The 25,923-nt window shown below is 38.9% G+C and overlaps 1 protein-coding gene across 4 annotated transcripts in view; it reads right to left on the reverse strand.

Annotated features, from left to right (window-relative positions):
• The window catches only part of MYO5A (myosin VA), a 219,196-nt gene that overhangs the window by 17,743 nt on the left and 175,530 nt on the right, over positions 1-25,923 (reverse strand). The window contains exons 29-35 of one of the 4 annotated variants that reach the window (XM_005559588.5): positions 21,422-21,522; positions 18,087-18,167; positions 14,867-15,065; positions 11,745-11,819; positions 10,383-10,476; positions 4,294-4,440; positions 1,735-1,889 (exon numbers count right to left, since the gene is read on the reverse strand). In XM_005559588.5, the coding sequence (XP_005559645.3) occupies positions 1,735-1,889; positions 4,294-4,440; positions 10,383-10,476; positions 11,745-11,819; positions 14,867-15,065; positions 18,087-18,167; positions 21,422-21,522 (852 nt within the window). The remainder of the gene's footprint in view (positions 1-1,734; positions 1,890-4,293; positions 4,441-10,382; positions 10,477-11,744; positions 11,820-14,866; positions 15,066-18,086; positions 18,168-21,421; positions 21,523-25,923) is intronic. The other 3 variants (XM_005559591.5, XM_045395478.3, XM_005559593.5) reach the window with 3 other exon arrangements.

The following is a 25,923-nucleotide window of genomic DNA, read 5'->3' on the forward strand; positions in this document are numbered from 1 at the left end:
GTATGCAACACAAATATACAATTCAAAACTGGGATGTGAGACAAATGCACATTAATTTTAAATGGTATTAAAGAGTGTTATGTTCTAGTGTCCACTCACTTTTAATCTTTACAGAATTTGGTACAATAGTCAAACCAGATAAGTATCTTCTTGCAATTATGATGAGAGAAAGAAAACTTTATGATTTAGTTATTTCTCTCTCTAGGAGTTGGCTTAACAAGTAGCAAAACTTGTAGTTTATCTAAGTACAATATTGCATCAACGCACTCAAAATAAAATGAGTTATGTTGGGAAGACATTCATCAACTTTTAACTGTTAAATCTTCAGAAACTCCATGCTTTAGTAACCACTGTAGAATGTTAACTACAGAAAGTATCTGCACAATAGGGACCAACAGAGAACCAGCATTTATCAAAAGTTTGCTCCCCAGGGCTGACGGAGGGAGGAATGGGGAGTTAGCATTTAATGGGTACTGTGTTTCAGTTGGGGAGAATGAAAAAGCTCTGGAGATGGATGGTGGTGATAGCTGTACAACAGTGTGAACACATTTAATGCCACATAACTGTACACTTAAAAATGGTGAATATGGCAAATTTTATGTTATGTATGTTTTACCTAATTTTTTTTTAAGTTCATAAAAGAAGTCTTAGATTTGAAAGAGTGGCATGCTGACTATCCACTTATCTTTACCCTAAAAGCTCTCATTAAGTTTGATAATCCGAAAGCAAAGTACCTGGAACACATGATCTTAGCTCCTCACAGCAACACTGAGTTAAAACTAAGCCTGTGCTCACTGTTTCTCTGGAGTCAAGAGGGGGATTATGCAAGGTGACTCAGTGACTACTGAGTTGTGTAGGCTTTCTGCTCAGTTATATAACTTTGCTGTCTTTTCCAAGTCTCCTCTCTGATTAGCATCTGTGTGTTGCTTCCCACATGGAACCAGGCATTTTAGGTAACAGGGAAAATTATGGGGCGAGGTGGAGAAAAAGTTGGAAGAAAAATTGTAATGTTTTATCAGACATCTTTTTATATGAATGAGCCATATCTTAAACTTATTTAACATCTATTTTAATTTCAGCATCACATTCCCTGTATATATGAACTCTACTAAATATTTTTTAGTTCTAAGTAAAACCTCAAACTATATCTGTCCATGAATAAACTTAGTTTACTGCACAATTAAATGCAGTTATGTCAAGTTGATTTTGATTACTGTTCAACTTGAGCCCTGTTTTGAAAGAAGGCAGACAGACATGTTCAAGGAAGAACATTTCCTCCAGTGGAAGTTTTCACTCAAGACTGAAAAGTGGCTGGGTGCAGTGGCTCGCACCTGTAATCTCAGTACTTTGGGAAGTTGAAGGGGGAGGATCACTCGAGCCTAGGAATTAGAGACCAGCCTGGGCAACACAGTGAGACCCTGTCTCTACAAAACATAAAAAATTAGCTGGGCGTGGTGGCGTACAACTGTGGTCTCAGATACTTGGGAGGCTGAGCTGAAAGGATCGCTTGATCCTGGGGTTGCACTGGGGCTGCAGTTCAGCTGAGATTGCACTACTGTACTTCAGCCTAGGTGACGTAGCAAAACCCTGGCTCAAAATAGATACATAAGTAAATAAAAATTGGAAAGTTAGTAACAAGCAACTTAGCTAAACTCTAAGGAAGGAAAAGCAATCAGTGCAGATTCTGTCATCATTAACAATTCATGATGAGAATTTTGTTGAACAGGAACTGACCTTCAATACTTTTTTGATGCTGTTAATTGTTGATGTTAGCAACGACCTTACTTTCTGATCATCATTCAGGTAGTCAGCATGTCGAACACACATAAACAGGATATATGCCGGTAATCCTGGAATCAAATTGACTGCTACACCACGTGGCTTCAGTTCTAAAAAAAGAAAAAATAATAATTTTATATAACATGGAAAATTTTCACAAGGCATGCATTGTGAGATATAAAAGCACAGTTGTCATGTAAGAGTTCCATCATTCAAGGTAAGTAGGTAATATAAAAAGTGTATTTTAATAGCTCTTTAAGCAGAAAAATTCTGGAGTGTGGGGCATGTCTATGTAATGACAACTCCCAAACTGATATCTCCTGCGCTGACTTTTCCCTTGAACTCCAGTCTCACTATCAACCGCCTTCTTGACAACTCTACTCAGGCACATGAAACTAAGCCTCTCCCAAACCAAACTCTTGCTTCCCTAAGGAGCCTCCTTTTTTGGAAGTTGTCCCCATCTTAGTAAATAAATGGCAGCTCCAGTCTTCCAGTACCCTAGATTACAAACCTCATCCTCATTTTTGACTCCTTTCTCTTCTTGTACCACATATCCAATCCATCAACAAACCCTGTTGGTTCTATCTACAAAATACGTCCAAAATCCAGCTACTTCTCACTGCTTCTACCAGCTACAGACGTCCCATGGAGGCCACCATCATCTCCTGCTGGGCTGCTGCAATAGCTCCCTAACTGGCCTCCCTAATTCATCTCTCGCTCCCCAGTAGTGCATTTTCCATACAACAATCAGAACCATTCTTTCAGAAAATGTTGGTCAGATCATGTCACTTTTGTTCTGAGAATCCTTCAAGCAGCTTCTCATGTCATGCATTTATAAAAGCCAAAATCCTCACCATAGTCCATGGGATCTGGCCCTATTCCCCTTCCCCACTCCAGCTCACTCTGCTCCAGTCAAATGGGTCTCCTTGCTGTTGGTTAAACATGCCAGGTATGCTCCCCGCCCAGGGCCTACGTGCTTACTGTTTTTCTGCCTTGAATGTTCTTTCCTCAGATATTAGCATGACTTGTTCGCTTACTTCCTTTGGTGTCTGTCCAAAGATCACCTTACCAAAGAGTGTTTCCTGACAATTTTACACAAACCAGTACACCTGCCTTCACTCTTTATTCTTTTTATTCCATCATATATTTGTTTATTTTGTTTTCTTTATTTCTCCACTGGAATGTAAACTCTGTAAGACTGGGTACTTCACTTTGCTCATTACCTAGAAAATGCTTGGCACATAAGAGTTCATTAGACATTTGCTGAATTGATAAATCTGTTAATTCTGTGCTTAAAAACCAGTGGCTCCTTAACATTTTTGCTAAATGAAATTCATGTTGAAACTTAAGCACCTGTGCAACTATATATAGTATTAAGTTTAATGCCAGGAACATTCAATCAGGTATAAGTGCCAACCCCATTGCTGTCACCTTGGCACCTGGCGGGAGGAATGCTGTGCAAAGGCTGAAAGGAGAGGTTTTTAGGATTTTCACTTCACAGCTTACGGGTGTGCACTCTAATCATTTACCACCACCCTCTAAAAAGTCTTCTTGCAAAGCCGGTGGGCTCAGACCCAATCTTAAAGGCAGTGTGCTATTCTGAAATGCTTTTTCCACTCCCATCTCATTTGTTCTGTCCATTCCTTCCTTTGTTAGAATCTTTTCCTTTTTTTGTTTCTTCCCTATTATTACACTGCTGTACTTGACCTATTTAGTTGCAAACCTTTCTAGGGGAGTAAGGAAAAACTGAAATTCGGGAACCTAAATGGCCTAGAGCAGTTGTGCTCAACTGTGGTTACACTTGAGAATCTCTTAAGCTTTTTATTTTTATTTTTGAGACAGACTCTTGCTGTGTAACCCAGGATGGAGTGCAGTGGTATAGTCATAGCTTACTGTAGTCTTGAACTCCTGGGCTTACATGATCCTCCCACCTTAGCCTCTTGAGTAGCTAGGACTACAGGCATGCACCAACACCTGGGTAATTTTTTTCTTTTTCTTTGGAGAGATGCGGTCTTGCTATGTTCCCGAGGCCGACCTTGAGGGGTTTGTTTGCCTTCCTTCCTTCCGTCCTTCCTTCCTTCCGTCCTTCCTTCCTTCCTTCATTCCTTCCCTCCTTCCTTCCTTCCTTCCGCCCTTCCTTCCTTCCTTCCCTCTTTTTTTTTCTTTTAAAGTACTAGACATTGCCAGGTTCTTCTCTATAGAGATTTTTATTTAACTGGGCAAGAGGGAGAGATACATCAGTATGGGTCAAAGCTTCCAGGTGATTCTAATGTGCAGCCAGGGCTGAGAAGACCTGATCTTGAGCAATCCTTGTAGGTGGGTCTGAGGCATGTGTCCCTGCAGTTGGACTGAAAGTGCTTGGTGTGGTCAGAACACTACTGCAACACTAGAATACATGGTACATGATGATGTCTAATGAAACCTATGCTGAATATCTCAAAAATTAGAGACTAGTTTTTCCCACCATTGACCCATGTGCCAGAGGAACTTTTATCCAATGCAGAAAATACTTGCCCAGAATCAGGTTCTTAACAAGTTTTTGCTCATCCTCCTTCTTGTATTCCAGCATTCCTTGGAAATCCTTTTCTTTCCTGGGAATGTTGACTGGTCGAATGGGTTCATCAATGATCTGTCCTGGGGATATGTTCTCCATCTGGCCCACTTTATGAGAATTAAGAAAGGAGAAGAAAATGTTTTCCATATAAAAAACATGAGAGGTCTCCAAGTTCCTATAATTTTGAATGCATTCTACAACAACTGAAACTTGCCATATTTGCCACTTAATTGCCTCCTCTTAAAATAATTTTTTTTCGTTAAAATTGGGTGAACAGATGGCAAAATTATATGGTAATCTTACTCTGAAAGCCACACCTGCCTAACTGTAAATTAACATCAAATAACCTTACATGATCCAAAATCTTTTTTATGTAATAAGGTTTACTTTTTAATAAGATTAAATGTCCAAAAAGTAAGTGGTTTAACAGATTTGTTAATTAATTGATACTAATCAGAAATGATTAAACATATTTTGACTTTAATTCACAGGAGGAACAATCAGTATCCTACAAAGGGGCAGAAGGAGCAGAAACAATTCCCCCTTGTTCTTGGCTCAATGACTTTAGTCGTTAAAAGCACAAGAATATTTACTTTAAATGTATTATTACAATCAGTTCAAAACACATACAGATAGCTGGTAGAAGAGTGTTTCTTCATACCACTTGGTCCAAAATGTATTATTTTTCACAAAGGACTCATATGGCAAAGACCTAATTTTCTCCTGCCACCCACATTCCCAGAGAAATTATGAACACATAAACTATCTCTATGTAGTATGATTTCCTAAATGTTATTATTTTTTATTTCTTTTTAATAGAATGTTAAAAATTCTACTTATGAAGTTGCAATCAATGAAGTAAAACCACTGGCTTACAATGCTTTCAGATGTTAAAGACAGTCACTATTGTCAAGGGCAGCAGCTAGAGAAGAATTATGCTAAAGGTTCAAAAAAAAGGTCTCCAATTTCATCTCAAAATTGAGACTTGAGTGGGAAATCCAACGAAAAGTAAAGGGACATATGAGTTATCACAGCTGCTGTGGAGATACAGGCTAGTAACCAGGTTTTTTATCCGTTTATCTACAGGGAGGGAGAGTGGTTAAGAGATTTGTTTAAGGGCAGATTAAGTTTGAGTTCTGAGATAGCTCTCAAACAAAATGCAGATCAGATGCAAAAACATTAGAAAGTTTAATATTGCTGACTCCACGAGGTGTCAGTAGTGCTTCTTGTGCCACTCTGGGTAATTTCCTGGGTTAGTTCTGAGAAGCCAGTCCCGCAGGAAGAGGTTATCACAGAGAACATCAGTACCTGCCAGTGCTCTTGCTTATGTGGCACGGAGCCTGGTGACACACTGTCCACCTCATGCTGCAGCAGCACACACTGGGACTATCAGCGCTGAAAATCTGGTTTAGGTGAAGTCACCACCATCCAGCAACACTATGATATCTAAAGAGTGGTCAGATTGTGATTGGACAGATCAGGGCTATGGCCATCTCCCATAATCTAGTTTTTCATATGCATGATCCAGTATGAAAGCCACGGGACTAACTGTAAAGTGTATTCTTCCATACAAGAGAAGAGGAGACTCAAGCTATTTGGTTTTACGTAATTTCTGGTGTCAGTTTAAACATAATACCACAAGGACCTCTGAAGCAGCACACGGTGGCCTCTACAGATCATAAACCTGCAGCTGCGTGTAAAAAACAAAATAATAAAACCCCTGCCATCTATGCCACTAGTAACTTTAAGCTGCATGTACAACTCCAAAAGGGGAAACTGGGAGAAAACAAGTTCAACACACCAGGTTTATCAATAAATGCACATATTTGGACTCCATGTAACCCAAAGAGCATATTTTAAACCTACTGATTTATCAAATCTTTGATGCTATCGGTTATGAAATACAGTATTTTATGTAACACTAAAAAAAATTGCCAACTAAACTATAATCCATCAACAATTGTAAGATACACCCCAATTTCAGAGATGTTAAAATGAGAAACACTGTGCATCTCAGAATTTGTGAAATACGATGGATACTTTTACTAAGAAAGTTATGTTTTAAAAGGAAGCTTCACCTTCCTTTTGCAAAATCTCTAACCAGGACATTTTTGGTGCTGTATAAAAATGTCAGATAAAATTTACCATACTCTCATTAAAAATTTTCTCTCTGCCTCTGAATTTCTCCCTAGGGACTTAAGTCTTTGCAAAGCTCACAAATGAAATATAGATGTCAGTTCAACATAACCTTGATTGGTTTAGCAGTATTATCCACTAATTAAAATAAAATGTTGGCCGGGCACAGTGACTCATGCCTGTAATCCCAGGACTTTGGGAGTCCAAGGCAGGCAGATCACCTGAGTTCAGAAGTTCAAGACCACCCTAACCAACATGGAGAAACCCCATCTCTACTAAAAATAAAAAAAAGTTAGCCAGGCATGGTGGTACATGCCTGTAATCCCAGCTACTTGGGAGGCTGAGGTAGGAGAATCGCTTGAACCTGGGAGGCAGAGGTTGCAGTGAGCCGAGATCACAGCACTGCACTCCAGCCTGGGTGATGAAAGCAAAACTCCGCCTCCAAAATAAATAAATAAATAAATACGCAACTAGCTAAGCCCTTTGTCCTTCTGCCTTCTGCCATGTAAGAACACAGCATTCGTCCCCTTCGGAGGATCCAGCAACAAGGCACCTGCCGTCTTGGAAGCAGAAACCAGATCCTCCGAACTTGCCGGTGCCTTGATCCTTCAGAACTCTGAGAAATAAATTTCTGTTCTTTATAAATCACCCAGTCTCAAGTACTTTGTTATAGCAGCACAAAGGGACTGAGGAGCCCAGTGATCAATTCTTCTAGGAAGGCCTGAACCAAGACTCTAGTTTCATTTTCTATATTCTTTATAAACTTGAGGGAACCATTTTGTCCTCAAAAAGGAAAGAAAATTGGAAAGTTTTTTAAAAATTTACTTTAGTTTGGCACCAGGAAGATCTTCATCTCAAGTCTGAGACAATCAGATAAATTCCTAATAGCAGAAAATTTCTGTGGGAAAATCTGACACAAAGGAGAGAAATCAGTGGCCCTCAGAAGGTGTGTGTTCTAGTCCTGCCATCTCACCTGCTGCAGACATGGGTCACTTACAGGCCTTAGTTTTTTCCTCTTATGAAATAATTAATTTCTAGAATCCCTTCAGGTCTTAATTTCTTGATTCTATGAATATTAAGATGGATGACAATATAGCACAAAGCAGATCAAAGTTTGAAACACTCTTCATTTAGCTATATAGTTTCTGCTAAAAAATTATACATGCTAGCATTTTTTTTAAAGTCTCTGTTGGTTTTTTAAAAAGCCTCCTTAATTAAATGTAGCTTGTAGGAGGAGGCAAGAGTTGCGCTATTTTAAACCAAAAGGATTTAAGTGTATTGCAATACATTTAAAGAAAAGTATAAAACAACATTTAGTTATTAGAAGGTGGCCGTACTTTCTGTGTAACAGGGACATACGAGGATGAAAAGTATCACCTTGATTCTCTTCATTTGGGGTAGAAGCAGGGACACTGCACTCAGCAAGTGCCCAAGTCACATAAATCTATTTCATTTCATCCTCTAGATATGTATCACTTAACTCAAAATGTAACTCTTCTTAAGAACTATTATAATGTTTGTTTGATCTATGAATTGCTATTCTCAAATGCTACTGATAGCTTTATAGCTGTCTGGATAGTTTAAATGATGAGGTTGATTTCTGATTGACAATGGCTTAAGAGTAGTAATATCTTAAAATAGTCTAACCCGTCTCTTCAATTAAAAATATACATATCAAAGAAAACTAATAAAAAATTATGTAAAATAATGAATGGCTTTTCTGTTTATCAAAATTTACTAAAGTATGGCAAAGGAAATCATTAGGAGTTGAACAAAAAAAGAATCTCACATGTCAATACACTTAAAATCTGTTTTTGTCAAGCAAATACTCTGCTGTCTGATTATCATCTCATGATATAACTAGTGCAAAGTGCAAAAAGTTCTCTGAATAAAGATTTTTAAGTTCTGCTAATAGACATTATAGCTTGTGTGAGATTGTGTGATTTAGAGGCTCAAATTTTAATGTAATACATGACTCACGTAATGCTAAAGGATTATATATAAAGTATGACTATAAAATAATCTTTCTGATTTCTAAACAAACATTTCAATATTTGTACATCCAACAGAGTAATATCCTTTACAAAGTACATGTCGATGTTGCCATGTTATAAATATTTCTGAAACTTACTCATTCACTCAACAAACATTTATGGAATGACTATGAGATAGGTCGACACTATGCTAGGTGCTGTGAAAACCAAGGGAAATAGAGATGTTTCCTATGCTCAGGAAGCTCAGAGTCTATTATGGAAGCCAGTAATTCAAACAGAAAAATTGCTAAAAATATGACATAGTGAAGACCATAAAAGATGTCAGCCAAACTGTGGTACACGGAGAGCAGAATCATAACGTCTGTCTGGGTAATCAGGAAAGGCTGCTCTTGAGGATATGACTCTGGTCTCAAAGGCTGAGCAGGACTTAACCAGGAGAAGCAGGATGACCAAACAGAAGTAGCAATTATGACAAGGCCTGGTATGTTGGAGGAATGAAAACCACACTTAGAGTTAATCATGATAGATTCTTTTGAACATCCTCAGTGATGGGGAATCTTCACTGTTTGAACCAAGCAAGAATTAGATGCAGAATGACAATGAGAGAAAATGATCAACATTTCACACAGGTTTGAAGGCAATTCCAAAAAGTGTCTCAAAATCCCTTAAGCAGTGAGAAAACTGAAATAACCTTAAAATTTGGCTTTAGGCTGGGAGCAGTGGCTCACACCTATAATCCCAGCACTTTGGGAGGCTGAGGTGGGTGGATCACGAGGTCAGGAATTTGAGATCAGCCTGGTCAACACGGTGAAACCCTGTCTCTACTAAAAATACAAAAATTAGCTGGGCATGGTGGCATGCACCTGTAATCCCAGCTACTCAGGAGGCTGAGGCAGAAGAATTGCTTGAACCCAGAAAGCAAAGGTTGCAGTGAGCCGAGATTGCACCACTGCACTCCAGCCTCAGCGACAGAGTAAGACTCTGTCACAAAAAAAAAAAAAAAAAAAAAAAGAGTTTGGCTTTAGTCTTGTTCACTGCTAGATCCCTGTACCTATAACTCTTAACAAATAAACACACTAATAGAAAAGATGAGATTCATTTCTATATAAATAATAACAACAACTGATATTTGGTTATTTCTCAAGGAGTTTTTTCATCTTCATCATACAGAAATCATGAGATGTTTTTTAAAATCTTATTTCTTTATCATAATTTATATTTTTCTTTTTTACTTCTCTTTTTTTCCCCCATTAGACTGTAAGTTCTTTGAGTACAGACTCTGTCATACTAATCTTAGTATCCCTAATACTAATAGTAGTAACTAATAACTAAGTCGCATGAAGCATTTTTACTATGTGTCGATAACTCTTCTAAGTGTAATATACTTATTAGGTTGATGCAAAGGCATTTGCGGTTTCTGCCATTAAAAGTAATTGCCTTTGGACCAACCTAATAGCTCATTCAATCCTTATAAACCATGTCAGATAGATGCTATTATCTTTCTAATTTAACAGATGGGAAAGTAGAGGCATACAGAGGTTCAGAAACTTGGCCAATATCATATGATTAATAAGTAGAAGAGCTAGGATTTGAACCCAAGAAACCTGACTCCAGAATCCACATTCTTAACTCCTATGCTATACTGCCTAGCACATTGTCTGGCATATAGAAGATATTCATTAGATGCTTACAGAGTAAAATCTGTAAATTATTACTACCATGAAAAAGAACACTTTTCTTCATCTAAAAATGTAAAATTCTACTTGACAGAGGTTAGGTTTGCCAAAAGTCCTATTTTGTTATTATCCCTAGTATTTGCATGCAAACCCCATTAGGCCACTTATATAGCCTAAAGACTAGTCTTTAGGCCAAGACTCAAACCAAGACTCAGCAACTGTCATAAAAACATGTTTAAATACCTTCTAGTTCACCAATTTTTTTGGCAAATACTTTCAATTGCTTTTTCAGTTTACGGACCGTCTTATCCTGTTTTTCAAGTTGTTCCATCAAATCCTAAAGATCCAAAAGAGAAATATATCAGAAAGATTGAAGCAGGTCTTCTAAAATGCATCAAGGGAAAACAGACACATATCACAGAAACAACACTGTTAGTTTTACATAAAAGCTCCAGAAAAGCTCGTTGGTGGAGCCACCACCTGGCTAAAACTGGCAGGCATGGGAAATGCAGCTACAATAAAAGCCATATGTTAAAATATACAACGCAGTAAAATCCTTTACAGCGTGATGGACAGCAGGCTCACCGCGGAGTCTTTCCAGTAGACTCCATGTGGGAAAATCAACTGAATGCTTTGTAAAATGTATTGTTATTCCAGTAGAATGCTTTTTTTAAAAGGAGGACTGACTAGGCAAAAATAAATTTTCATGAATGCACAAAAAGGTCTGTGAGAAGAATGGTTGAACTTAGGTAGGAACTGACACTCCCCATGTGTGAAGCACTGTCTCTATGAGAGCCACCCTATGAGATTCTAAGAGTAGCCTTGAAACTTAAGAAGAGTTCAGAAGTTTTGGGAATTAAAAGTTAAGTTGAAAAAAATAATCACAAAGAACAGGATAAAGAGTGGTCTGTTTACCTAGGACCAAAGTGGCAAGTGGCATAAGGCATCTATAAAATCTTGCAGGTGATATAATTTTGCTTATACAGAAGAAAGGGGTATTTATGAATGCTTTATGCAAAAAGAGAAACAAAAGCAGTACACTTAAGGAGGAAGGTTAAAAAAAGTCCATGATTATTGGCTATTTAATAAAGAATTTGCTCAAATGACAGGCATGGTTAAAAACTCAATAATCAAAAAGAAAGTGGACAACAGAAGGCTCAGAAAGAGCTTAGAAGGGCTATGAGTCAGCAATGATGTATGTGGTTTTTATTCAGGTTATGGAGAAGAAAGGCATTCCAAATACAAATATTCATTTTCCAGTTTAGACAGGAGTAGATTTAGCTACTAGGCCAACCATTCAAGGGAATAGTTGCTATCTCTTCAAAGTGTTAAGTTGTGCTTCCTGGATTTTACGTGATCTTTCAAATCACATTTTGCTTCCATCACACTGTAAGCCTAGTGTTAATAACAAACCAAACATGACAATGGACTCAGGACACTGATAGAGGTGACACCACTGGCTAAAAGACAGCTGTGGGGAGAAACAGGTTTCGTGAAAAATTTGAAGAGACTTCCTGGGAGGGGGCAGGCAGCGGTGTGCTCTTCAGTTACAGAGGGCTAGAAGTAGCGAGGAAGACAGTGGAAAAGCACTATGGTTTTACATACAATCATCCGCTTGTAAAGGGAAATCCGATATGATTGATACTTCTTAGGTTCATCTGCATATAATTCCTCAAAATACTGAAAAAACAGGCACAATGGATATTTGTTTTTGTCTGTGTCTTTGAGGGGAATGCTATCTTTCAGCAAAATCAATTTTAAAATATTTTAAAACACAAATAGTGAAACTATATATACTCGAAAGGCTCTGATTTGTCACCTTCCATTACCCTTTTATCTTTCTAGTATAGACTATTATAATTATACATGTACAGATGTTTCTTGTGTGATCAAAGGAAAGAGGCTGTGGCCAGGATGCCATCACTTAGCAGGCCCAGATAAGGCTGTCATTTCCCTCCTCTAATCTCCTGCCTTTTTACTCCCAGCCTCCCCCACGCATGATGCTCACAATTTGCTGCACCCTTTTTTTTTTTTTTTTTTTTTTTTTTTTTTTGCTGCCAGCAGCAGTGGCAAGAATAGGGGAGGCAAATATAATAAAAGTGACAATAATAGCAATGTTAGCGCGTGAAGTTGGAGAGGCTGGTGGGAAGCTGTGCATCTTCCTTCGCTGAAAGACAGCATGGGGGAGGCCTGTGAAGCCTGTTCACTAGATGAGGTAGAAAAATCATTTTTGTGTTTTGTGTTGGTGGTAGGTAGGTGGACAAGGTAGTTTCAAGAACACTAAGCCCAGGTCTCCTGCTGGGCTTTAATATCTTGCTCAAGTATTTCTTACAGAAATGCACAATTAAGATTAAGAAAACAATGATTTTGAAAAAGTGTATCATTTCCTGTACTTATGTTTGAATCCATCCTCCTGAATTAGTAGTCAGAATAATGGCAGGAGAAGCAGTTGACCTACAAAGGGTTTTCCCCAAACTCATTAACTGGGCTCTCTTAGCTTAGAATATAGGGGCTCAGTCTATTTTTTGTATTAGCTATGAAAAATTGCCAAGAAAATTAATATTGCAAACAAGGTTGCAAGGGAAATGTCTGACCAACTTAGTGAAAAAAACCCTGGAAATCTGCCACCCAGAAGCATCTTTATTTCACGATTTCACCTTGTATTTTAAAACAACAATTTAAAGCACAGAATTTGTATGCCAATCAATCAACTCATTATATTTTTCAGTATATTCGGTAATACTTAGTCATCAAAGCATTGTTAGTATAATTTAAGCAACAATATACTTGAGTGTTGTAAAATGACACTTCAAAAATATTTTATGATTCAGAAAAATTTCCCCACAAATTAGTGAGATTTCAGTCACTTTGGAAAAAGCCCACACACCGCCCCCACCCTCCTCCCTCATTCCCTCCTCCCTCATTCCCTCCTCCCTCATTCCCTCCTCCCTCATTCCCACAGTGGAGCCTCATACAGACAGACAGACTGTGAAAAGAATAGCTTTGCGTTTTGCTTTTAATTCATATAAAAGATAGTTGAATAAATGATACTAGAAAACTATTTGTAATGTAAATTATCACTAATGGAGTAATGGAGGGATAATTCAGATTGTTAAATCTTCAGAGGAAATTCATACTATTTTATTATAGGTCATTAAAAATGTTAATTTAAAAAAGACGGCCGGGCTCGGTGGCTCAAGTCTGTAATCCCAGCACTTTGGGAGGCCGAGACGGGCAGATCACGAGGTCAGGAGATGGAGACCATCCTGGCGAACACGGTGAAACCCCGTCTCAACTAAAAAAAAAAAAAAAAAACCTAGCCTGGCGAGGTGGCGGGCGCCTGCAGTCCCAGCTACTCAGGAGGCTGAAGCAGGAGAATGGCGTAAACCCGGGAGGCGGAGCTTGCAGTGAGCCGAGATTGCGCCACTGCACTCCAGCCTGGGCGACAGAGGGAGACTCTGTCTCAAAAAAAAAAAAAAAAAAAAAAAGCCTCGAGGCATGGTGACTCACGCCTGTAATCCCAGCACGTTGGGAGGCTGAGGCGGGTGGATCATTTGAGGACAGGCGTTCGAGACCAACCTGGCCAACATGGTGAAACTCTGTCTCTACTAAATATACAAAAAAAAAAAAAAAAAAAAAAACTAGCTAGGCATGGTGGTTGCATGCCTGTAATCCCAGCTACTTGGGAGGCTGAGGCAGAAGAATCACTTGAACCTGGGAGGCAGAGCTTGCAGTGAGCTGAGATCACACCACTGCACTCCAGCAACCTAGGTGACAGAGTGAGACTTCATCTGAAAAAAAATAAAAAATAAAAAATAAAAAAATAAAAAAGACACAAATCACCATCAATCCTAAACAACTTTTCTCAAAATCAGGCTAGCACTACAATATAGACTTTATATAGAAATGTGAAATTATCACTTTTTAAGGATTTTTAATATAGTAAATATACTTGTCAAAAAACTGTAAATCTGTAATAAAAGTTATTAGGTGACTGAGAGATATATTTTAGAAAATATTTTTGACAAAAAAAAAAAAAAAAAAAGGAACAAGGCAAAAAGAAAAAAGAAAAGAAAAAACTCAACTCCATGCCAGGGTTTAGAATCTGACAGAGAAAAAAACAATTTCCTCATTTGTTATACAAGTTTTGTTTAAAATAACAGAAAATATGTAAACCTGAATCCTAACACACACCTCCCTGGCGTGGGAACTCCATCCAGCATCAACCAAAAACCGCTGTTGGTTTTGCCAACCGCCTTTCTCAACCTCAACTCTAACTGTACTTGTCTGCTAGAGATGGAGCCTGGCATGGCCTCAGTGGCTATTTGGGGACCAAAGGTAAAGAAGCCTGTCCCCAGTCGCAGTTGTGACAATCACATAATAAACCTCCTAGGATGGCAGAGGATCTGCAGCTGAAATGGAGGAAACAGATCACCTGAGCCTCAAGGCCATCAAAAACCCAGCCTGCACCCAGGTGGCTGTCTGCCTCCAGGGAAGGTCTAAGAGCACTCAGCCTTCTGTGATAAATAGAACTCGTGCACGTGCCTTTTTCCTTCCTACCAAAGTATTCGTATTTTCCTTACTCTGTCTCTGCTGGAGTAAAAGGGGTAACAAATACAGAGGGGTGAGTTTTTCCAGCAAGAAAAAAACCTGTGTTTGATAAAAAAGAAACTAGACTGTCGGGCAGGCCAGGTTAAGGAGCATGTGGACCCGGCAGCTCTCCTTACCAAGTTTTCGTTGGTCAGCCGGGTGATCTCGTGCTGCAGGCTGGCCTCGATGCGGGCCTCTGGGGGCAGCTGCAGGTTCTGGGCCAGCAGCTGCTGCTGTCGGTTGTTCTCCTCCTTCAGGCTCTGGATCTCCCCACGGAGGGCCTCGGCCTCATTCTCATGGCTCCTCTTCTGTGACTGGAGCTGGGATTCCAGGAGCCTGTGGAGAGGACACACAGGTCAGAAGGGGAGATGACACCCCAAGTCGCTGCCTAACGGGTGTAAGGCATCGTGTTCACTTGCAAGAGTAGGAAACGCAGATACTCTTTAGTATCTGTATGTCTTCTGGCTTGATTAAAGTCAAGAAACTTAAACAAGAAGCAGAAATAGAAATGGATGCTCTCACATTTGTGTCTTTCTGCATTATATAAAGTTCTCAGAGGCCCTAAGAATCAGCAGAGTTTTAGTTCTTTTGAAAGGTTCATAGGAGGCCGGGTGCGGTGGCTCATGCACTTTGGGAGGCTGAGGCGGGCGTATCACCTGAGATGACGAGTTTGAGACTGGCCAACACAGTGAAACCCCGTCTCTACTAAAAATAGAAAAAATTAGTCAGGTGTGTTGGTGCATGCCTGTAATCCCAGCTACTCAGGAGGCTGAGGCAGGAGAATTGGTTGAATCCAGGAGGCAGAGGTTGCAGCAAGCTGAGATCGTACCATTGCACTCCAGCCTGGGCAACAAGAGCAAAACTTCATCTCAAAAAAAAAAAAGGGGGGGGGGTCATAGGAAATGAGGATGTGAAAAAAAAAATCAGTTGAAAAAAACAGCTTTAATTTGCCTTCCATTTGCATTTATAAATTAGCAAAGACAGTACACCTTTGCCACAAAACAACTCTGCACTATAAAGGGCAACATTACAAACTTCCAATCTAACTAAATGTGCCTTCAGAACTACAGAGTTACTAATTCCAGGCAGAGGGTGGGACCAGTTTCCCATTTTTATATTCTACTCCTATTCTGAAAGACAGAAAGGCTGAAACACCACTCCAGCCTTATCTATACAGATTTACCCAAATTCATACAAATAGTTCTGAAATTTCCTACACATATTTTAGATCTGTCATCTTCTCTCTCCCCATAAACGTACATATCAGAAACAGAATCCTAACAAGATGTGGTTTTAGAACACAAATATTAATAGGACCAACAAACTGGTTATTGCTTCTTCAAGCAAACATACAGCCAGCTGTGCCCACAGAGCAGACCAGGCATTGGCAGTGAGAACACCAGAGTCAGAGCATCCTCCCTTTGCCACGCACCCCTGCTTCTACAGTCACTCTTTTCCAAATGCAAAGTTATGGTTAAGAACTAACTAATATGAAGAAAGAAAAGACATTCTTTTATTCCAGTCCCTTGGTTGCCAACTGCTGAGTAAAACTGATGCTATTGCAAGCAAACTGTTAACAGTGGACTAAAAATATTTTAGTGATTAAAAAATTTTAAAAAGATCTGCAGCAATAACACGCCAAAGTTAATGACAAGAGTTAATGATGAGAACAAACAAAGCAGATAAGCAGAAGCCCCTTGAACAAACATTTGAGTATTTTAAAAATTTAATCACTAAAATGGAATTTTAATGAGAGTTCAAAGACAAATATCACTAGAGTAGATGAATGTCTGTGTTAGAAAGGTGCTGCTGTTTCAATTTTATTTTCTCTCCTCTGAACATATTTAACGTGTTGAATTTGGGTAATTATTCTGAGCTATAGCAATGCAGAAAACTCTCCTGATTTGCTGTTTCACAAATTTGAATTTCATAATAACCACACAGAGTGCCAAATCATGCATTTCATCTTGCTTTTAGACAGCATGATAATAATACATAAGAATGTAGGCTGGGTGCAGTACCTCACTCCTGTAATCCCAACACTTTGGGAGGCCAAGGCAGGATTGTTTGAGCCCAGGAGTTTGATACCAGCCTGGGCAACAAAGTGAGACCCTGTCTCTACAAAAAATCAAAAAATTAGCTGAGTGTGGTGGCACATGCCTGTGGTCTCAGTTACTCAGGAGGCTGAGGCAGGAGGATCGTTTGAGCCCAGGAGGTCAAGGCTGAATTAAGCCGTGATCATGCTACTGCACTCAAGCCTGGGTGACAGAACAAGACCCTGTGTCAAAAAAAGGAAAAGAAAAGAAAAAAAAAAATGTAGCCATATTGCCATAGGCACATATATCCTGTAGATTTATCTATAGGATATGAGAAGCCACTGTCTAAGTAATAAATCTTAATCTCTTCCCCAATAGTTTGTGCCCTAACTGAAAAATTTTGTTTTTCTTTTAACTCTCGGAATAGAGAGATTCACAAATTTTAGTGTCTGAAGGGGAGTGTCTTATATTCACCATGAATCCATTTTAGCTTTAATAGTATCTTGTAGTGAAGGTTTTTTTTTTTTCTGAGACGGAGTCTTGCTCTGTCGCCCAGGCTGGAGTGCAGTGGCGAGATCTCAGCTCAATGCAAGCTCTGCCTCCTGGGTTCACGCCATTCTCCTGCCTCAGCCTCCGGAGTAGCTGGGACTACAGGCACCTGCCACCACATCCAGCTAATTTTTTATATATTTTTTTAGTAGAGACGGGGTTTTACCGTGTTAGCCAGATGGTCTCGATCTCCTGACCTCGTGATCCACCCGCTTCAGCCCCCCAAAGTGCTGGGATTATAGGCGTGAGCCACCATGCCTGGCCAATGAAGGTTTTTAAAGGTGTTTGGACCGGGTGTGGTGGCTGATGCCTGTAATCCCAGTACTTTGAGAGGCTGAGGTGGGCGGATCACCTGAGGTCAGGAGTTCGAGACCAGCCTGGCCAACATGGTGAAACCCCATCTTTATTAAAAATACAAAAAATTAGTTAGGCATGTTGGTGCATGCCTGTGGTCCCAGCTACTCGGGAGGCTGAGGCAGGAGAATTAGTTGAACCCAGGAGGCAGAGGTTGCAGTAAGCTGGGATGGTACCACTGCACTCCAGCCCAGGCAACAGAGTGAGACTCCGTTTGAAGAAAAAAAAAAAAAAAGGTGTTTGGCTGAATGTTCTCAGTTTTACTGAAAAGCTTTGGACAAATAACACAATTACTAACACTAATTTACTCAAGAAGACAATCAATGCACAAGAAATACAGAGGTGAAAGTCAGGAGGCCACTGTTAGTAAGAAAAACAACACATTAATAACATTCCATTTTGAGGAGACAAATATAACCTGTTGGCTTGTTTTAACCCTTCATAAACCAGCCACAGCTCTCCATCCTCATTCAACTCACAGTAATCCAGAGCAGATGATCTTCCATGCAAAAGGAACAACAATGCAAAACACAAAAGGACAGAGGATGGTGATGAGGTGACGATGGTCAACAGCAGCACACAGTATTTCAACATTTTATAAGTGAATAAGACTGTTTTTATTCATTATGACAACTTTAAGACATTACCACAAAAATTATTTTTGGTTAATTTTTAAAAATGGTAACACGTAGCATCACATGTAAATGGGTAGAAATTAAAGCAAAATAATCAAGGATGTAGAGTTACTTTTCCTGTAAAATAAGAAACTACTGGAAGGTGAGAAAGAGGTTCTGTTTTTGATGTTTTATTCGGCTAGCAAAGTGATCTAATATATCACATATTATATTAGAGGTTATGACACATATAGAACGAAAATTTCAGCTACTGTCTTTGTGTGGCAAACTTCATAATATTTTTCAAAATGAATTTTTAAATCTTCTAGGTAGGAACGTTTTTAACTTAATAAAACATAATTTCCCACATTAAAAATATCAGTTTAAAAAATTCTTATAGCAGTAACATAAATCAGAACATGTCCAAGGTTCTCAGCTTTTATGACATGATTTTTAAAAGCTTTTTTGTGTCAAAAATTAATTGTAGACCTGGAAAAACTGCTATATTAGAGATGTATCACATCTTAAATTAAAAATATGTGTAATTAAAAATATGTGTAATGTAAAAAAATATGTGTAATTATTAAAAATATGTGTAATTAGTAATTATGATAATGTTAGTAATCACTTATTTTCTACTTAGAATATAAACATAATATTTTTTGAGTGTTTGCTCAGTGTCAGATGCTGTTCTACATTCTTTCACATGTACTATTTCATTTAGTTTCCCTAGTAACCCAACATAAATCATTTGCCACATTGCAAAGGAAGACACAGAGGCTTAGAAGTAAGATACCCATAGAGGTTACACAGATGGTAAGTAGTGGATCCCAGCACTGACTCTGGAGTCCAGGTTCTTACTCCTGCTATATTGTTGTTATGTTTACATAACCCAAATTCTAGGCATTGTCTTCTACTTTACATCTAGAAAGTTCATCTCTCTCTAAAGAATTCATCTATTTACATGGTTTCCATTGTATTATTATATTCTGATGACTTCAAAATTTATATCTCAGTACACACTGAGCTACAGATTTACATATTCTCCTGGCTACAGATTTACATATTCAACTGCCTAATATATTTCTTTCTCTGGATGTTTTCCCGGCTCCTTAAATCCAGTATGTATAAATCTACTGATCACCTTCACTGTGTATTTCCCCGCACTCCAGTCCCACCATCACAAAATGGTATCACCACATCTAACCAAGATAGCAGAAACCACGGAGTCGCCTTCAGGCTTCTCTATCCCTCGCCCACACATCCAATAAGCCAAACATTTTTCTGACCTCATCTTCTTATGTATCTTTCAAAACGTTCCATTTATGTCAATCCTAACTGGCACCCGCCAAGCCCAAGTCACCATAATCATTGGGTTACAGGCATACTCTCTGGTCTTTATACTTTCAATTTTGTTCTACTGCAATCTATTCTCTAACATAACAGCCAGGGCTAGCTTTCCAAAAATCAAATCTCATCACACCATTCTCCTACTTAACACCTTTCAGAGGATTCCATTATCTTTGGAATAAAGTCCAAACCCTCTCAGCTGTCTCCCCAGCAGCCTATAACCTCGGTGAGAGTAGGAACCGCATTTATCTTGCTTATTACTGTATTCCCAGTACGTGGCACAGGGCCTGGCATGAAGTAGGCACACTGGTGATTGAATAGCTAAGTGGATGGAAGAACAGTGTGAGACAATACAGCTCTTTCTATATTAACACATTCTTAGATATAACATATGTTTATAATTTACACTGATAAATTAAAATTTAAGTTTAACCAAATACTTTTATAAGCATTCTCCACCCTTGTCCATAAAAGAAGATAAGAAGTATAGTCATCCTTCAATATCCATTGGGTTCCAGGTCCTCCCTTGGATAGCAAGATCTACAGATGTTCAAGTCCCTTACATAAAATGGCATACTATTTGCATATAACCACGTACATCCTCCACATACTTTAAATCATCTCTAGATTACTTATAATACCTGAAAATTTATAATATGTAATCTCTAGATTACTTATAATACTCTGTAAATAGTTTTGTTTTAAGAAATAATGATAGGGCCGGGCACAGTGGCTCATGCCTGTAATCCTAGCACTTTGGGTGAAGCAGGTGGATCACCTGAGGTCTGGAGTTCGGGACCAGCCTGGCCAATGTGGCAAAACCCCATCTCTACTAAAAAAAAAAAAAACAAAAATTACACAGGTATGGTGGTGGGCACCTATAATCCTAGCTACTTGGGAGGCTGAGGCAGGAAAATCGCTTGAACCTGGTGGGGGCGGAGGTTGCGATGAGCTGAGATTGTGCCACTTCACTTCCAGCCTAGGCGAAAGAGGGAAACTCCATTTCAAAAGAAAAAAAAAAAAGAAAGAAAAGAAACAAGAAAAAAGTCTGTATATGTTCAGTACTTTTAAATGTAATTTAAAAAATGTTTTCCATTCTCCATTGGTTGACTCCACAGATATGGATCCAATGGATATTTAGGGCTGACTGCACCTTACTTTTTGTATGGCAATATTCTTCAGTTTATAAAGTATTTATGCTTACCAATCCTGAAACTATCCATCAAGAGACCTAGACCAATAGACTAAGGCTTTGCTGGAAAGGAGGGTGGTAGTAAGGCCAAGGGGAATTCCAGATATGAGCCTTCATTCTCCTATCCTAGAAGTCATGGTGCCCTTTTAGAGTTACATGGCCAACACCAAGTGATTCCAGATACCTCATCACTCCTCTTCACTCTAAGTTTCAACTATTGAAAACTGCAGTTGCCCCTACAAACCTTCACAAATAACCATCCTGAATAACAAATGATAGTGACTACCTAAGACAGTACAACCTGAGCAGGTGGTTTTCTTCACAAGGCAGCCCCTTAAAGCTAAGACATTAAATATTTTTAAAATCTTCCTTTGATTTAAAGCATATTTTCCCTGACACCTTTTGTCAATACTATTACCTTATATTATAAATGAAGATCTTAACTAGAAATACATTGGAAACTTTGGATTCCCTTTGAAGGCCAATTAATGTCTAATATAAAGGAATGTATACACACTTTTACTGTCCAAGAGGCTGGCTTGAAGGCTAAAGATCAATACAGTTAAACCAAAATGAATAAAAGAAGGACCAACTTACCTGTTTGTTTCTTTCAAACCAATGTATGCTTGTGCTATTTCACCTTTATCTTTCATTTTTTGTACATCTTCCAAAAGTATTGTGGAATCTGTCATTGTATTCTGAGGGGGGAAATAACACACTTACGCATTAAGATTCAACTCAAAAGCTGTGGACATATAACACATTTATTTGGTATAATTGGGGGGCAGGGGTTATGTGCTCCACCACACCTGTGACCCACCAAAGCATCAGCCCCAACCTCATGTAACTGCAGAGGGGAGTTTGGCCCAGGTAGTTAAGAGAAAGGTACCTTCAGTTTTTCTCCTGAGAAACACTAGCACTCTACTACAAAGGTGGGAAGATTCTAGAGTGCCACAGCCCTGTAAATAAAATCACTGATGGGCCATATATGTGTTTTACATTATGTGAAAAAATATATATATAATTTTTATAAAGTATATAATATAGTATATATACAGCATTAGAAAAATAACAAGGCACCAATTTAATGGAATGTACAAAGCCATTCTTTCTACTACTTTTTGACTAGTTACAATGAAGCAGATGCCCCAACAAAACAATGAAAGTTTGACATAAAGTTCACTTTTTCATTAAAAACTCAGAAAAAGAAGGTAGTATTCAGATTATATGCTTCAGCAAAATTAAGGTTTTCTTTCTCAACTTCAGTTCTTTTTTCCTCTAGTATAATATAACATAGTACTTAAGCTTTTGAAATAAACATCTGGCAGGTCAGAATTATTAATGATTTTATATAAAAATAACTTTTTTGCCAACATTTTAATTTTCTTTTTAATTTTCTCCTTTTAGTCAAATCTGTCTGACAACCAATGTAAGTTCAAAATCTTCTATTCAGCTACTCTATCTTTCCAGACAAGAGTAAGATATAAGAATCACTGCTGTGCAAACCACCATGGAACACGTATACCTATGTAACAAACCTGCATATTCAGTACATGTATCCCAGAACTTAAAGCAAAGAAAGAATCCCTGCTCTGTAGCCTCTGAAAAAATAATATACTTCAGAACCCAATGGCTTTGATTAAATGGAAACATTTCCACATAAAATTCAACTCAAAAGCTTTTGGACCATATATTTGTCTAAATAGTATACGTCTGATTCTTTAGTAAACATGATCTAAGTAAGCTCAGGCCTTGCAATGAAACAGACTTAATAAAATACACTTCAAATACCATGATCTTAAAGACAAGTTCCAAGATAACTTTAATGCCAACTAGAGGCTTACAAATGCTTGTTTCTGAATTTCAATGTGCATTTTAAAAACCCTTCAAAAACAAATACCACTTTTCTCTTAATGTTATCCTTTTGTAAGTTTGTAAATGCTTCCTCTGAGAAGACCAACTATAATTTCACAAAATATACTAATATATAGTTTAGATTTTACTGAATTTTAAAAATCTTTCCCATTAATACCACATAATTTTTTTAGCTATATTTTATAAATATTTTAGTACCTGTTTTACAGAGAGCTTCTTTTTTCTCTTTCTCTGAAAGGAATAAAATCTTTCTGTTTTATAAAGGGCCATACTCAGATTTTTAAGACCCATAAGTAATAACTTTCAAAGACCTGATTGTTTACATCAAATAATGCTATCTGTGTGCTCTGATGTCTCAGGACTTACACGGTATGGTTTTGAACTTTTAGCAAATGAGGTAACTTGATCAAATTAGCTAATTCAAGACAAGAAAGCTTTCTTAGTATGCTTCTCTCCTGGGTAGTAAGTTCTTCCCTCATTCAGCCTACCTTAGCTAAAAAGTGGCACTTGGGGAATGGGTTCAGACTTGGTCTACAGCATTTAGGAAGTTCCTGACTCACTGCTCAAACTTTGTCTCTCTCAAGCCTGTGACCAGAAGTTCTAAAAGGGTTTTGCTATATAGGAAAATCATAGCAATATCTGTCACTCAGTATAAAGAGAAACAAGATATGGTAGAGATATCTGACTTTGCAACCTCGTCACGAGCCACTTTTCATTCTAGCTGTGGACTCTACACTCAGGGAGATAAAAGTGGTAGCAAAGAACAGTGTGCTCAGCTCCTCAGGCTCCTCTTCACCCTTAGCCAACAAGCCTGCCACTGGTAGATATGAGAGCTCAAGAGAGCCTGTGCTTTGGAATGTACTCCAAGTTCAGGGCTTTCCTCCTCAGCCTCTGGATGGCCTACCAGAACTACGGCAATGAGTCATAGAGCTGCCTATAAATCAGAAGTCATGGAGTCCCCTCCATAATCCAGACTGGAGCCTACTACAACCACTGTTTCCCTACTGACTTCCCAAATCAGAAGGAGTCAAATTGGAAATTCACTTATAAATATCAAAATATCAAAATAGACTTGGTCAGAAAGCATCAATTGCTTTTATTGGGGGATATTTGTAAACTTTAGGATTAAATAGAAGTATTTACTAAAAAAACAAAAATGTATAATTACCTTGTCATCCTGAAAATCACAAGTCAGCAAGCACAAAAAACAGAGAAAACAATAAACCCTTAGTTTCATAAATAAATTTCATCAGAGTGCCTATCGTAACAGATAAAAGCTAATTTAAAAACAGCCATGAGTTGTTTCTCTAAAATTAACTCTGTAAATACAGTAACATTCCTGGAGCTATCATAAAACAGACACTAATATGTATTTATGTGTTGACAACTTCTATTTCCAGGAAGAAAAGTTTGAAATTCTTTTAAAATTGTTTTGATTTTTCTGGTTATAAAATATCTTTGAGTATGGGAGAGAATGGCCCTCCTGTTAAGGTATGTGGGTGAAATTCTTATCACAGGTCTGTGGAGTTAAAGTTATGTGCCCCGTAGGAAGTCATTTGTCCAAGGGAAGATTCCTAGAATACTCTGGAGGTGGAGCCAATACACAAGACCTGCCTGGGCTGGATCATCCCCTAGCTCTCAGGGTGTTGCTCATCACTGCCCTGAAATGGAGTGGTGACATGATGGGTCTCTCAGACTAGAAACTGAGAGGGACAAATAGCCCCGGGGAGTCTGGAAGATCTTAATTAGTGTCATGGGCATTTCTCCTAGGAGGGGACATGAGTGCTGCCATATTTAGGCTGGGAGCTGAGCGAGCCGGTACGTCAGTTGGACAGGGTCAGCCCATTAGGGTCAGGAGAGCAGCTGTCACACGGGGTACGTGAGCTGGACAAGGGAGAATGTGTGATAGTAGAACTCCATGCTCTGTTAGCTGGATTGTTTTTACGCCCTTTGCTTCATTTCTCTTTTCCTTTCTCTTGATTTTTACTAAAGTTTCTTGTGAGATTACCGCATTGCAACCCCATAAATATATACAACTATTATTTGTCAATCAAAAAATTTTTTTAGAAAGAATACTAATTTGTCTCAACAGAACTAGAGAAAGGAATCTTGATTTTGGACTCTGCTCAACCAAGACTGCTAGCCTTGTTTTCTGAGGCCCAGCCACAGTGGTAGCCAAGGGAACCAACTGAGACAGCCCGGGAGTGAGGTACGACCTATATGGCCAAGTCAAAATGGGGTCTCTTCTCATTTCTGGCTTAAGGTGTTTGTGATTATTATTATTATTAGTTTTTGAGACGGAGTCTCGCTGTGTTGCCCAGGCTGGAGTGCAGTGGCGTGATCTCGGCTCGCTACAAGCTCTGCCTCCCGGGTTCACACCATTTTCCTGCTTCAACCTCCTGAGTAGCTGGGACTACAGGTGCCCACCTCCATGCCCGGCTCATTTTTTGTATTTTTAGTAGAGATGGGGTTTCACCATGTTAGCCAGGACAGTCTCGATCTCCTGACCTCGTGATCCACCCACTTCAGCATCCCAAAGTGCTGGGATTACAGGTGTGAGCCACCACATCTGGCCTGTGATTTGTTTTAAAGTAAGAAAGCCCATTTCTCTATATAATCCACTACTACTGGAATTTTATTTCCCCACATTAGTCAAACATCTTGTTTTTAGAATTTGATATTTTTTGGACCAGTGTTGATCTCAGGTGTGAGCTGCCTTCAAGTCCAAACATACGTGCCAGGCACAGTATCTAAACTGTACGCAGAAATACCATTTCTAAGAGGAGTACTCTCAGATTTTCAGGCATCCAGCTCATTATATATCATGGATTTTTTTTTTTTTTTTTTTTTTTTTTGAGACGGAGTCTCGCTCTGTCGCTCTGGCTAGAGTGCAGCGGCCAGATCTCAGCTCACTGCAAGTTCCGCCTCCCGGGTTTAGACCATTCTCCTGCCTCAGCCTCCCAAGTAGCTGGGACTACAGGCGCCCACCACCTCGCCCGGCTAGTTTTTTGTATTTTTTAGTAGAGACGGGGTTTCACCGTGTTAGCCAGGATGGTCTCGATCTCCTGACCTCGTGATCTGCCCGTCTGGGCCTCCCAAAGTGCTGGGATTACAGGCTTGAGCCACCGCGCCCGGCCATGGATATTTTTTATATGACACACCACACAGCTGGGACTCTTGATTGCCTTGAGTCCTGTGATGCTCTGCTGCATGCACAAGGGCAG

This window comes from Macaca fascicularis, chromosome 7, assembly GCF_037993035.2.
Source record: "Macaca fascicularis isolate 582-1 chromosome 7, T2T-MFA8v1.1".
NCBI lineage: Eukaryota > Metazoa > Chordata > Mammalia > Primates > Cercopithecidae > Macaca > Macaca fascicularis.